This window comes from Nothobranchius furzeri, chromosome 5, assembly GCF_043380555.1.
Source record: "Nothobranchius furzeri strain GRZ-AD chromosome 5, NfurGRZ-RIMD1, whole genome shotgun sequence".
NCBI lineage: Eukaryota > Metazoa > Chordata > Actinopteri > Cyprinodontiformes > Nothobranchiidae > Nothobranchius > Nothobranchius furzeri.
Window position 1 is genome coordinate 58435628 of NC_091745.1, and position 13530 is coordinate 58449157.

The 13530-nt window shown below is 42.7% G+C and overlaps 1 protein-coding gene across 1 annotated transcript in view; it reads right to left on the reverse strand.

Moving 5' to 3' along the window:
• The window catches only part of LOC107378988 (aldehyde dehydrogenase 2 family member), a 30384-nt gene that overhangs the window by 15016 nt on the left and 1838 nt on the right, over positions 1-13530 (reverse strand). Inside the window, exons 2-6 of the mRNA XM_015949519.3 lie at positions 6375-6479; positions 2923-3063; positions 1474-1553; positions 912-1023; positions 697-825 (exon numbers count right to left, since the gene is read on the reverse strand). Of these exons, the coding sequence (XP_015805005.1) occupies positions 697-825; positions 912-1023; positions 1474-1553; positions 2923-3063; positions 6375-6479 (567 nt within the window). The remainder of the gene's footprint in view (positions 1-696; positions 826-911; positions 1024-1473; positions 1554-2922; positions 3064-6374; positions 6480-13530) is intronic.

A 13530-nucleotide genomic window follows, 5' to 3' on the forward strand; every position in this document is an offset into this window, starting at 1 on the left:
TATGTATAAATATTGTGTTTTATAGAAGCACGCTGTAGGCAGTGAGGGAAATCCAAAATCCTCCTCCAACATGTTTGCTTACTCCCAAGTCCAGCTGTTAGAGATCCCATCTGACCGGGATACGATGGTGTGTGAAATCGGCTCTTGTGTAGTTTTTTTCATGTGGTCAGACACCACACTGGGACCAAAACAGGTACATCTGTGATTTATTTTTTATTGTCCTGTTTGTAGTCTCATGTTTTGAAAATAGATGTGACAATTAAAAAATCCTGCCGTGTGAACCAGGCCCACCGGGCCTCAAGTCCACACCAGGGAAACTCAAACTGCCTTACCAGTTCATGTATGGGTCTGATTCGGTGTCTGGGTACGCGTACTTGCACATGGAACTGGTACCGACTAACCTCTCGCTGGAGTTACAGCAACAACCAACTTTGCAGAAAACTCTGAAAACGAAGTGTGTGTAGCAGTAAAAGTGATGGTACCACTTTGGCTCGGGTATGCATGACCCAGCCACTGATACCGTTGGTTCCTAAACCTGAAGCAGCAGGTAACATGATGCACATACAGAAAGCACTTATATCAAATAATGCAGACTTTGAAACGTTCCACAGCGGGTCATTTCTGTATTCATTCGTTTTCCAGAGTGATTTTCTCACACTAGGATTCAGCTAACTGCCCCAGAGAAAAAGAAAATACCTCTTTGATGAGACTGGCCACATAAAGGGCTGTGAGTGGCGTCTGCTCTGCCACCTTCATCACAACGGTGTTGCCAGTCGCCAGGGCGGGGCCTAATTTCCAGGCTTGCATCAACAGAGGGAAGTTCCACTACAATGATAAAACATTGACTTACTTTGATGTAATGGATGTTTTTCCTCTGATTTCATTGGACCTGTTCTAATTTCCGTATTCACCGGTATGATCTGTCCACAGACTCCAACAGGTTCGTGTCTGGTGTAGCAGAAGTAATCTCCATCAATAGGAATGGTCTTACCCTCCCACTTATCAGCCCAGCCAGCGTAGTACCTAAACACAACAATCACAATTCAGAAGCTTCCCTCGTGGTATTTGATGCTTCTTCTGCACAAAAAGTAGTGTTGTGCAATAAAACAAGTAAACACTAGCCTGTTGTTTATTGTTGATCGTTTATTTTTTTGTGTGTGCACATTTCCATTTTAAGCCTCCAGTAATGTCATCTAGAAGTCATGTGAGCGCCTCTACTCACAGAAACCCATTCAAACCACAACGCTTGATCCAGCTCGTTTTGATGGCGTCACTTTTACCATGAATGGCGTTGTTCAATAAAGGCATTCACAGTTTCTATAACTTGATTTTTATGAGTCACATTTGTGTGCAAAGGGGCAATAACACCACTATAGGTGATACACTACAAGTTTCATCTTTATTCCTCCGATTTTACCCACACCTACCAGGCTAAAGGCTCTTTTTTATGTGACACTTTCTCCTGTTTTTTACCTGAGACATTTAATCACCATGGGAACATCCACGCTAAAGGCCACAGCGTAAGGCTTCCCATTGTCCAGAGTCTCCAGTTCCTGTGGCAAAAGTCACACAACTCATCAGCGTCCATGTTTGTGAAACTAGGCTGAAACATGTTTAAACATGGGCTTTATAGCAGTGGCGGCTGGTCGAAAGACTTCTAGGTGGGGCTGTGTGTGAAAAGGGTTCTCGTCCTAGTCCTTTATGAACAGTGTTGGGGATTAACGGAATACAAGTACGCCATTACATATTTAGAATACTGATTATGAGTAACTGTATTCTGTTACTGTTACTATTTTTAAACATAGAATACAGTTACTTTTGTAATACTTGTGTCTTTTCAACTTTCCATTCGAAAGATGAATAAATATTTCTGCGCTGTTTAGAATATATAGTCTGGCCACGGTCCCTTGACGGCACTCAGCTTGGGGCTGCCTTTTAAACTGTCTCTGCATACTATTGGATAACAAACAACGTGACATAATCACCACTACCGATGTCAGTCAACGAGGCAGTCCGCCTTGCTCCGTCAAAGATGCTAAGACATCCTTTTCTAAATAAACTGAAGGAACTCTATCTGCTCTTGACTCAAAGAAAAACTCAAGTCAAAATATTCCAAAGTTGATGAAGTTATTTGAAATGATCCATCGTCATATTTGTATCAGTACACGCCAACAACAGAATGCTGTGACTGGCCCAGCAAACCAATAGTGCGCTGTGATTGGACCTCTAAAGATGTCAGTCAACGGGGCAGTCTGCCATTACATCATGAAGGAACTACATAAAACATAAAAAAGCATTTAAAAATACATCGTTTTTCTAGATAAACCTGCTGTGAGTCGGTTAGCAGCTCCTGCAGAAAAGTTTCACTTTTTTACAGAAACACAAATATAATCTATTGAATCTTTGATAAATAAAGTAAAGTAATTAAATTATATTTATTTATTCAGTCAGCACATGTTTAGCATCAATATGCCCTCTGTTTTCCTGTGGGAGGAGCTACCAACTCGTATACCAACATTTAATAGACAAATGCTGCTTTTAAGGGAAAGTATTTAAAATACAGTACCAGAATTAAGCAAAATAACAGAATACATTACAAAGTACATTTTAAAGCAGGTATTCAGTATTCTGTAACTAAATACATTTACAAAGTATTCTTCCCAACACCGATTATGAATATTTAAATTAAATGGTGGGAAGACGATTTTATATAAAAAAAATGTTTTCCCTTCACATCATGGAGGTTGGTGCCTCAGTGCCCCCCAACCAGCTGCCACGGCTTTAATGTACAGCAAATAAAAACCAGATAAAAACGTAGCCTTCTTAGAGACGTATAGTTCTGTACACAGTCGTGAGGCTGAAACATGGGTGACCAAACGTACCTCTGAGGCTGTTTGAGGGCATTTTGTAACTATGACTTACAGCCAGGTAGGCAGCGTCCCTCTCAATAGCATCAGCCAATCGACTGAGCAGCAGTCCACGATCAGAAGCATCCATACGACGCCACGGTGAACCAAACCTGAAGGCATCACGTGCTGCCTTCACTGCCTTGTCTACATCTGCCTGAAAGCACAAACATGTATCAATGTTGTTTTTAGGGTAATTAGTACAAACTAATTCTAAACTGGTGGCTCACCAGAACACAATCAGTTCACAGTAGGGCTGCACCAACTACAGAAGGTTTTCAAACCTTTCCCTGGTGGATGTAAGATGGCAATCAAAAGTTTGGAGTTAATATAAGAATGTTAAGACACAAGAATGATAGCCCACATAATAAGAGTTATATAATTTGGTTATTTATGTGTCTAGAGTTGGCGTGTAAAATGTTTTATTTCATTACAGTGTTTGAGTTTGAGATGAATGACGGTATGAATGTGTTTGGTAAAATGATAAAAATGTTACAGGAAGCTCAGTATGATTTTTGCAGGCAGGAATTTATTCTAGATTTTGGATGACAGATCATGTTTGGTTGTGGGAAAAGGGGCTTAAAATTGCTCATTTGAATGTGTGCAGTTTGAGAAATAAGGTGGCGGATATTCAAGAAATTTTACAAAGTTATAATTTACATGTGTTAGCAATATCAGACACACATTTAGATGACACAATTAATAATGAAGTAGTAGATATTAGGAGCTATAATATTTATAGACTAGATAGGAATTTGTATGGTGGAGGTGTGGCCTGTTATGTTCAAAATCATATTCCAGTTAGAGTAAGACCAACTGAAGTTGAGACACTATGGTTAGAATTGCAGATTCCTCATTTAAAAGCTGTCATTATTGGATGTTGTTACAGACCACCGAATGCTCCTATTTAATGAATATGAATTGAACACAATATATCAACATGTTTACAAAACAAATCATTAAACCACTATTGCACTTATTCATATAACTGATTATTGCTTAGAGAATATCGATAATAATAAGCTAATTGTTTCTATATTTCTTGATTTAAGTGCGGCTTTTGAAGTTTTAGATCATGATATTTTATTACAAAAACTTAAACACTATGGATTTCATACATCTGCTCTCAACTGGACTAAAAGTTATCTTACTAATAGTGATTATAAATTTTATTTCAATGGCAGTTTTTCTGAAAAAGGTCAGATGGAATGTGGTGTTCCACAGGGAAGTTGTTTGGGACCTCTTTTGTTTTCTATTTTTTTTAATGATTTTCCGTGGGTGCTGCAACATGCAACTACAGCAGTATATGCAGATGACATTACTGTTTTAGCTTCAGCACATACGGAGAGTGCATTGAATGAAATATTAAATAAAGAGTTAAGAACAGTCGAGCAGTGGATAACTGCTAACAAACTAGTGATTAATGCAGGAAAAACTAAATGCATGGTAGTTGGCTACAAACATACTTTACAGACGATGCCAAAGTTACATTTAACTCTGAGTAACAATGTAATAGAACAACTAGAAGAAGTAAAGTTACTGGGAGTAATAGTTGATTGTAAGTTATCATGGACAAGCCAGAATAATTATGTTTTACAGAAAATGGGGAGAGGTATGGGCATAATTAAATTTTGTTGCAAATAAATACCACACTACTTACTTAAAAGCCCTTGTTCAATTGTTAGTGCTTTCTTGTGTAGATCAAGCATCTATTATTTGGTCCAGTACAAGCGAAAATAATTTGCATAAGCTACAAGTAGCACTAAATAAAGCTGCTCGTATTGTTTTAGGCTGCCCTTACAGAACAAATGTGGGAACTATGCATGAAAAACTTGCTTGGCTCAATGTGAAGAGTAGATTGAAGTATTTCTTGGTAACAATTGTGAGGAAAATTATAATTACAAAAAAAAAAAAAAAATTATACATAGCAAATTATTGTTTTTCTCTGATAATCATACTTATAATACACGACAGATAAATGAGATGAAAGGTGTTTTACCACGCAGTAGAACAACTCAAATTCAACGATCATTTCACTATAAAGCTATGATTGCATGGAATGCATTACTTAGATTTTTAATATTTGAAAGTAACAACATTTCTTTTCAGAAGAAACTGATTTTTTTTGTTTACACACTTAATTGTATAGTGACTATGAACTCTGTAACGAAGGATTGGGTATCTGGGTTTGAGGTTGAATACTGGATATCGATGGACTATGATACGAAACAATGGACATGAGGTCACTATGATACGAAACAATGGACATGAGGTCACCATTCTGTTGTATTTTATTTTCAATCTTTATTGGTGTGATTAACTCCTTTCCCGATATTAGTTTATATATGTAATTTTGTTCTAGATATGGGATTTCATCTTGAGCTACTGGGATTATGTGAATTGGGATGTGTGTGTGTGTGTGTGTGTGTGTGTGTGTGTGTGTGTGTGTGTGTGTGTGTGTGTGTGTGTGTGTGTGTGTGTGTGTGTGCAGGTATTTATTTTGTGTAAACAATTGTATGAAAATGTAAGAGACCCCAGGATGACTAGCATCTGCACTTAGGCAGAAGCTAATGAGGATCTCAATAAAACGAAACGAAACACAGGTTATGATGAAAACTTTGTGAGAAATCTCCTAATTTGAAGAAAATCTCAAAGATTTTCAGTGGTGTCATTTCTCTGACTGCAGTATATTGTAGTGGAGGACATTAATTGAACCCGTGTAGCTATAAATGGGGCGACTGTGGCGCAGGAGTGAAGTGCACGTAATCGGAATGTTGCAAGTTCGAGCACCGCTCAGTTTGTCGCCGTCATTGTGTCCTTGGGCAAGACACTTCACCCCCCTTGCCTGCTGGTGGTGGTCGGAGGGACCGGTGGCGCCAGTGGTCAGCAGCCTTGCTTCTGCCGGTGTGCCCCAGGGCAGCTGTGGCTACATTGTAGCTTATCATCACCAGTGTGTGAATGTGTGTGTGTGAATGGGTGAATGACTGTTGTAAGCACCTTGGGGGTTCCAGGACTCTAGAAGGCGCCATTTCAAATCCAGGGAAATTAACCATAAAATAACCATTTTTGTTTGAGATGGTTTATTCTGTCAGTCCTGATCAAAAGTTTAAGACCACTTGCAAAATGGCTAAAATTAATATTTAGTATATGGGTGGATCCTAAGGTTCCAAATGGAGCTTCAAAATGCAACAAGAATAAATGGGAGTGAAACAAGATCTACCCATCTATAGATATAGATATAAAATTATTGGAAAATGATGCGCCTTAGCTCCATTTGTTGGCTGGAGGTGCACCTTCACGAATGAGAGGCGGAAGTGTCAGCCACTAGATGGTGCCTTCAATTAAACATGCTAACTTTTGTGCTAGCACAGTATTAATAAACATTAACAGTCTAGCCAACAGCGAGAGTCCACTGCATTCACAAAGTGACAAAAGGTTTAATGGTTTCTACAAACAGCTGTTTCTCACCACATCAGCCTCTGCTACTTGACAGATGACCTCTCCTGTTGCTGGGTTGACGGTAGGGAAGGTTTTCCCACTGATAGCATCATGCCACTCATTGTTTATGAACAGCTGAAACAAAGAACATTAGACATTTATATTTTTATTATTGCTAAAGAAATATTTACCAGTATTTACAATGTTTTTTTTAATGAAACACGAAAAACCAACATGAAAAGTATGAGCCTGTGCAGCACTCAATATTTAGATGGGGCTCCCCTGGCCTGAATTACTGCAACAATGAGTTAATCAGTCTGTGGCACTGCTCAGGTGTTATGAGAGCCCATGTTGTTCTAATAGTGGCCTTCAGCTCTTCTGAATTGTTGGTCTGGCATATGGCCTGTTCCTCTTCATAATACCCCTCAGATCTTCTATGGGGTTAAGGTCAGTAGAGCTTGATGTCAAGAACAGGGATACCATGGTCCTTAAACCAGGTGCGGTAGCTTTGACGCTGTGTGTGGGTGCAGGTGAAGCACGAACAGTTCTACTATGCAGATTTTGCACTGTACGTGCTTCTCTTTTATCTTTGTAAAATGCTCCCAAACTTTTGAGCTACGTTACCAGCTCACCATGATGTCTGGTTTATCCGGTGACATGACAGCTGACCCGGATGGCCACTACTGCACATGTGCCTCGAGCAGAAAGACAGCAAACAGCAGAGAGTGCCAAAGCAGGCAAAATAAAAATAAAAATAAAATTCTTCATAGAATAAACGTCGTCTTCCTCTGCTTATCCGGGTCCAGGGACAGCATCCCAACTAGGGAGCTCCAGACCGTCCTCTCCCCAGCCACCTCCACCAGTTCCTCCGGCAGGACCCCAAGGCGTTCCCAGGCCAGATTGGAGATGTAACCTCTCCAACGAGTCCTGGGTCGACCCGGGGGCCTCCTGCCGGCAGGACATGCCCGAAACACCTCCCCAGGGAGGTGTCCAGGAGGCATCCTGACTAGATGCCCAAACCACCTCAACTGACTCCTTTCGATCCGGAGGAGCAGCGGTTCTACTCCGAGTTCCTCCCGAATGTCCGAGCCCCACACCCTATCTCTAAGGCTAAGCCCGGCCACCCTACGGAGGAAACTCATTTCGGCCGCTTGTATTAGCGATCTCGTTCTTTCGGTCATCACCCAAAGCTCATGACCATAGGTGAGGATTGGGACGTAGATCGACCGGTAAATCAAGAGCCTGGCTTTCTGGCTCAGCTCCCTCTTCACCACGACAGATCGGCTCAGCGTCGGCATCACAGACGCCGAACCAATCTGCCTGTCGATCTCCCGATCCCTCCTACCCTCACTCGTGAACAAGACCCCAAGATACTTAAACTCCTCCACTTGAGGTGGGACCTCTCTCCCGACCCGGAGTTGGCAAGCCACCCTTTCCCGGTCGAGAACCATGGTCTCTATTTTGGAGGCGCTGATCCTCATCCCAGCCGCTTCACACTCGGCCGTGAACCTACCCAGCAAGAGCTGAAGGTCAGAGCTGGATGAAGCTAGGAGGACCACATCATCCGCAAAAAGCAGAGACGAGATTTTCCTTCCACCAAACTCGACACACTCCACACCATGGCTGCGCCTAGAAATTCTGCCCATAAAGCTTATGAACAGAACCGGTGACAAAGGGCAGCCCAGGCGGAGTCCAACCCTCACTGGGAACAGGTCCGACTTACTAATAGAATAAACACTGTAGATTATTACATTTATTGTCTACTATTTTTTATTGTCAACTATTTTTTATTGTCGACTATTTTGATTGTCGACGTCATTGTGATGAATCGACTAATGTGGCAGCACTAATTGTTTGTACACTTTTTTTTGTGTGTGTCCTGTCTGACTGTGAAGCAAAGAGAATTGATGTCTGAATGCTGGTGACAAGTCTTACAGATTTACTCTCAGGTGGAGCATCAAAGCGTCTGCTTTTAATGTCACGCCTGATACTTAAAACTTTATTGTTATTGTTTTTGAATGCTTTGTAATTCCGACCAGACACAGAGACAGAGGTGAAAGAGAAAGGAAGAGACAGGGGGGGGGGGGGGGGTCCACAAAAATAAACAATAATGAACAAGAATCTGCTTCTAGACCTGCAGAAAGAGACAAGAAAAAAAGCAGAAAAAAGGGGGACACAACAACAACAATACAACAAGATCAAGCTATCACTGCGTCAACTTGATGAAGAAATATATAATCAACATTGTTTCACTGAACAATCACACAATATCATAATTTACGCGTCAAATAATACAACCACAAACACTGTTGGACCTTTATTATTATTATTATTTATTTTTCTGTTATTTATTAACATACTATTTTATACATTTAGTTACTTATTCCATCTTATTCACATGAAGGCATCATATTTTAGCTACTCACACACACATCTATGGGTGCACTAAAGTTTGTCTCATGGAACGTACATGGAGCTGGCTCCATAGAGAAAAGAATAAAGATTTTTGATCAGTTAAAAAGAGTGCAAGCAGATGTAATATTATTACAAGACACTTAGATCTGCCACATCCGCAGATGAACTTAAAACACCCGAGTTTCCCAGCATGTTCTCTGCCTGCTATAACTCTAGGCAAAGAGGTGTAGCTATTTTAATACACAAAAACATAAATTTCACAGTATTGGACACAGTCTCTGATCCAGAGGGTAGATTTATAATGTTAAAAATATCTGTACAGAACCAAAGCTTATGTATTGTCAGCATATACTGTCCAAATATTGATGACCCTTCATTCTTTCATAATTTTTTCTCTGTAGTTAGCTGGCCCTGGGCGGGGGCCTGGGGGCTCGGGGTGTGGGGGTGGCCGGCCCCGTGTGGGGATCTGGGCGGGGCCTTGGGGGTCAGGTCCTGACGTATGCTGCCGGGAAGAAGGCATGAACATGCAGCAGTGCCTGGCCCGGGTTCAGGGGCCTCGGGTAGACCTTGGCTCCTCTACGGTCCCATCACAGGGGAGGGGGAGGTCCACGAGGGGGAGGACCCAACCTTACCTGGATGTCCTATGTCTTATATATTCTGGAAGTTGTGCAAATGCAGGGATGGGCATAGATATTCTTCTGGGGTGGGGCTGGGTTGGTGCCCTCGGATTCCGTGAGGCTCTGCCATGCTGCTGCTTTGGGCCCTGGCAGGATGGGCTGGGGTCTCCATGCCCTGGGTGGCATTTTGACAACAGAGGTGCCTATTGGGGCCAGTGGGGGAGCTGGCTCCCTGGAGGGCTAAGCCCAACCAGCCATTCCTCCCCATCCCCGCAAATTTTTCTCCTCCTGCTCCCTCACATCATCACACAAACATGCACATAGGACTTTGGGGGGTGGACAAGTCAGGAAGTGTGGGTATGGACCCCATTTCCGCATTTCTGTGGCAACCTGCCCCCAATTTTATTTGCACCTTATACACTTCCACCGACGACATTCCACGCAAACACACACTTAGGGCCTTGGGAGTGAGCACATCCAACGGCACTTAGCAGGGGGATTTCTCAGCTTCCTCCCGAGTGCCGGTGCCCACTTCAAATTTTAAGCTGCACTTAGACACCGAGGGCTGTGGGTGCAAGTGGGGTGGTGTGGTGGCATCAGCTGGCATAGGCCAGACAACGCCCGCACTGCCCGCTCACCACAGCCATGGAATACACCTCATCAACATTCACTAACACCATATTGGAGCAGGCGGAGGGAGACTAGGGGTCTTAGCACACCTCTGTTGTCGCTTGGCTTCCTGGGGCTGGAGGCTAGGAGGGAGATCTGGCCGTCCGCTTGGGGTCTAGGGTGGTGGATTGCTGTGCTCAGCGTTGGGCGGGGGAGCCTTCTCATCAGCACCCCAACAGAAAGGGTTGAACTCTTGGAACCGGTAGTGGTTGTACCCCATGTGCAGCAGTACCGGGACCAGAGTGAATAGGGTGTGTATGGGGAGCATGAGTGGGTGTCCGGCGTGCATTTTTGTAAGTCTTTGGTTGTATGTGTATGTGTGAGCATGAGAGAGGGAGTGTGTGACTGTGTTTGTGTATGACTGTGTATGTCAGGTGGGGCCTTTGACTCCTCCCTTCTCCTGGGACTTCTTTTGGTGATATAGATCTTCGTCTCCCCTCTCCCTGCCACACCTGGTGTGGGGTGCGCTGCCTTGGTCTGCCTGGGTCGTGGCTCCCGGGTCACAGAGTTTAAGATTTTTGGCATCTGCCTGACCAATCCCGGTAGCTGCCTGGTGGGGTCTGGGTCCCTGGGCTCTGCTGGGTCCCCGGCAGGGCTGGTCGCCCCTGGGTCCCGGGTCATTGGGTCCCGGGCTTGGCCGGCTAGGGGGTGGGAGGCTGCGGGCGGGCCTGTGGGCTTGCCGCCGATATCTCCCGGGACTCTGCCGGCTGCTGGTTGTGGCCCCCCGGGGCGATACTCTGTGCCTCTCGAGGGGAGCGAGGGCTTTTCTGATCGCAGTCTCCCTGGAATTCCTGTGCTCTGGGGCAACTCCTGGATCTCTGGGACTTGGAGCTCCCTCTGTCTCCTGCACATCTTTAGGGGGCAGATCTGTGGCCCCTCACACTCTCTATTGGACACTCCTATAGAGAAACGTTACATAAACAAGCGCGTGTACACACACAGTTGCTCACATGGTGCTCTCATAAGTATGGACTTGGGCACGTTCAACACAGGTCTTAAGGCTACGGTGGGCACTTAATGCACTGTGATTTATTATCGTGTGGTTGTTCAGTTAAACATTGTACACTTTTTTCTACCACACTTGGACACAGAGCTGTATGAACAGCCAGTCTCTTTAGATCTTTTGTGTCTTGCCCTCCTTGTGCAAGGTGTCAATGGTCGTAACGATGAAACATTGATGTCCATCCATCGTCCCACGGAGGGAAAATACAGGGTTAAAATTTTTCATAGGGATCATAAATTATTACAATCTCACTGCAAAATGCACATTGAAATTTAAAAAGTTCACATAAAATGTATACAGGAAGCCTATTAAAAGGCTAAAACCTCTTTAATTCATTCCACAGGGTGAATAATGTCACAAAAACAAGCAATTTTGAATGACAAACTGGTATGTATTACTACACCAAGATTTGAGACTTGGTCCAGCTCTATTCCATTATAGAAGATTTGTGATCTGATTGGTTAATGATGCAGTTTAGAGAAATACATACACATTTTTTATTGTTCAGCAAAAGGCATGAGTCCCTGAGCCAGTGATGTACAAGAGATAAGGGCTCTGTGAAGTTAGAGGCAGCTTGTTGACCGTCAATTGAACACAAAGTGAGCAGATAGATTATGAATAGTAGGGGGCTGAGGACAGAACCTTGAGGAACCCCAGATAACACTCAAGTAAATTTGGAGGTAATGGTGTTCAACTGAATAAATTGAGTTTCACCATTTACTTGAATCACTTAAATGGAATGTGAGAAATACTCATTGTGGATTTTTATCACCAATGTACTATGGGGCAAAAAAGTATTTGTAAGATTGTGTAAGTCAGTGATTCCCAACGGGGTGTACTCGTACCCCTAGTGGTACGTGAGCACCTTACAGGGGGTACGTGAAAATATTTAGTATTGTTTTTATTATGTTTTGAACATTAAATGTTATTTAAATTATCTACATTTTATACTTAAGAGTAATTTGTTCAGCTGCCATTCATCAGGTATGTGAGTATTTTCATGTACATTTTGACATGTATAAATGTTTTATCAATGAAAAGAGCCACATAAATGAGTAAAATAATGAACCATTTATTATCTTCAGAGAAAACTAGAAGACATCAGAGCTTAGTTGGGGTGTTTTCTTTTAAATTAGTTTGGATGGAACAAAAAAATAACTTGTTCTATAGCTTGATCTCATATCAGCTTTAGAGGTCATGTGTTTCTAATTTTCCACATTATCCTGCTCCTCACAACGCTCCTTTTTCCTCATGAACAAGTCCATTCTGGCTGTCCTATGTGTGGGGACTTCTACATCAATGTTTCTACAACTGTGGTCCAGAGTTTAGAAAACAACACAAATACTAATTTTCACAAAGTTTGCTTCCTGCTTTTTAATGATGGTGGTTTTGAATAAACTTCAAAAAGGTCTGAGGAGTGATTTCTGACACACATTTCAAAAAGTGAAAATTCATGTGATATAGATTCATTAGATTAGATTGGTGAAACATTTCAGACCTTGATTTCTTATACTGATGAGTACGTAGGGCTGTAGTGAAGCCTCGATGACGTTGACGGCTCGATTCTAAAAATTTGTCGACGTCAGATCCGGTAGTCGACGCACCACGCCCACTTGTTGCATCCCCAGGAGTTTGTAAATAGAGGAGGAATCTGCCCGTTTTTCCTCTAGTTCGCCCTCTTCTCCACCTTCACTAACATCTCCACCAAATACCAAAGACCCGGAACAATGTCCGTCCGCTACTAGATTGCTTTCCTATTTTGCCCGCCTTCGTCTCCCGGCAATGGACAACAACTTCCGGGGTCAGATGCGCTGCTCCGTCTCTACCACAGATGTAGAAAATCACCGGGAGCGTTTCTCCCTTCATAAAGGAGCTTTTTTCAGACATTAGGAGAGCTGTTTTGGTGGTAGCAGTCTCTCCTCCGTGCTGGTCTGTTTGCTGGGTGTTTTTGGTTTAGTTAAACTTGGTAACTTGAACTTAACGTTGGTAAAGCTACTGTTAGCATTTTTGCTAACAGCTTCTTGCGTTTGGATAAGCGGTTACGTTTTGGTTTAGAGTTCATCTTTTTTGTGGTGTAAATCTCCCTTTTATTACATTTAGTGTTGTGGGTTTTCGGTTTAGCGTAAAATACCACCTGAGTTTGGTTTAACCACCCAGTTTAGAGTTTGGACCTTTGGAGATTCTTATTTTGGTCCAGAACCCTGTAATCTTTGCCCAGTGGGACATCCCTAGTTATTTGTACTTTGTTTTAATTCCCCACAGGCAGAATTAGTTTTATTATTCCCAACCTGTGGATGGAAAGATTTATGTTTTTTTGTAGTTGTAAATAAACCTGATCATCATTTTAACTTTTAAATCTCACGTTATTGTCCCTTCCTTTTTGCACACGAGCCAAACTCCCCAGGAAGGGTCGTAACACCACTCGCCTCACGCACATAAGTGACCAAAACAAAGCAGCATGGAGACACTCCGTCTCCAACCA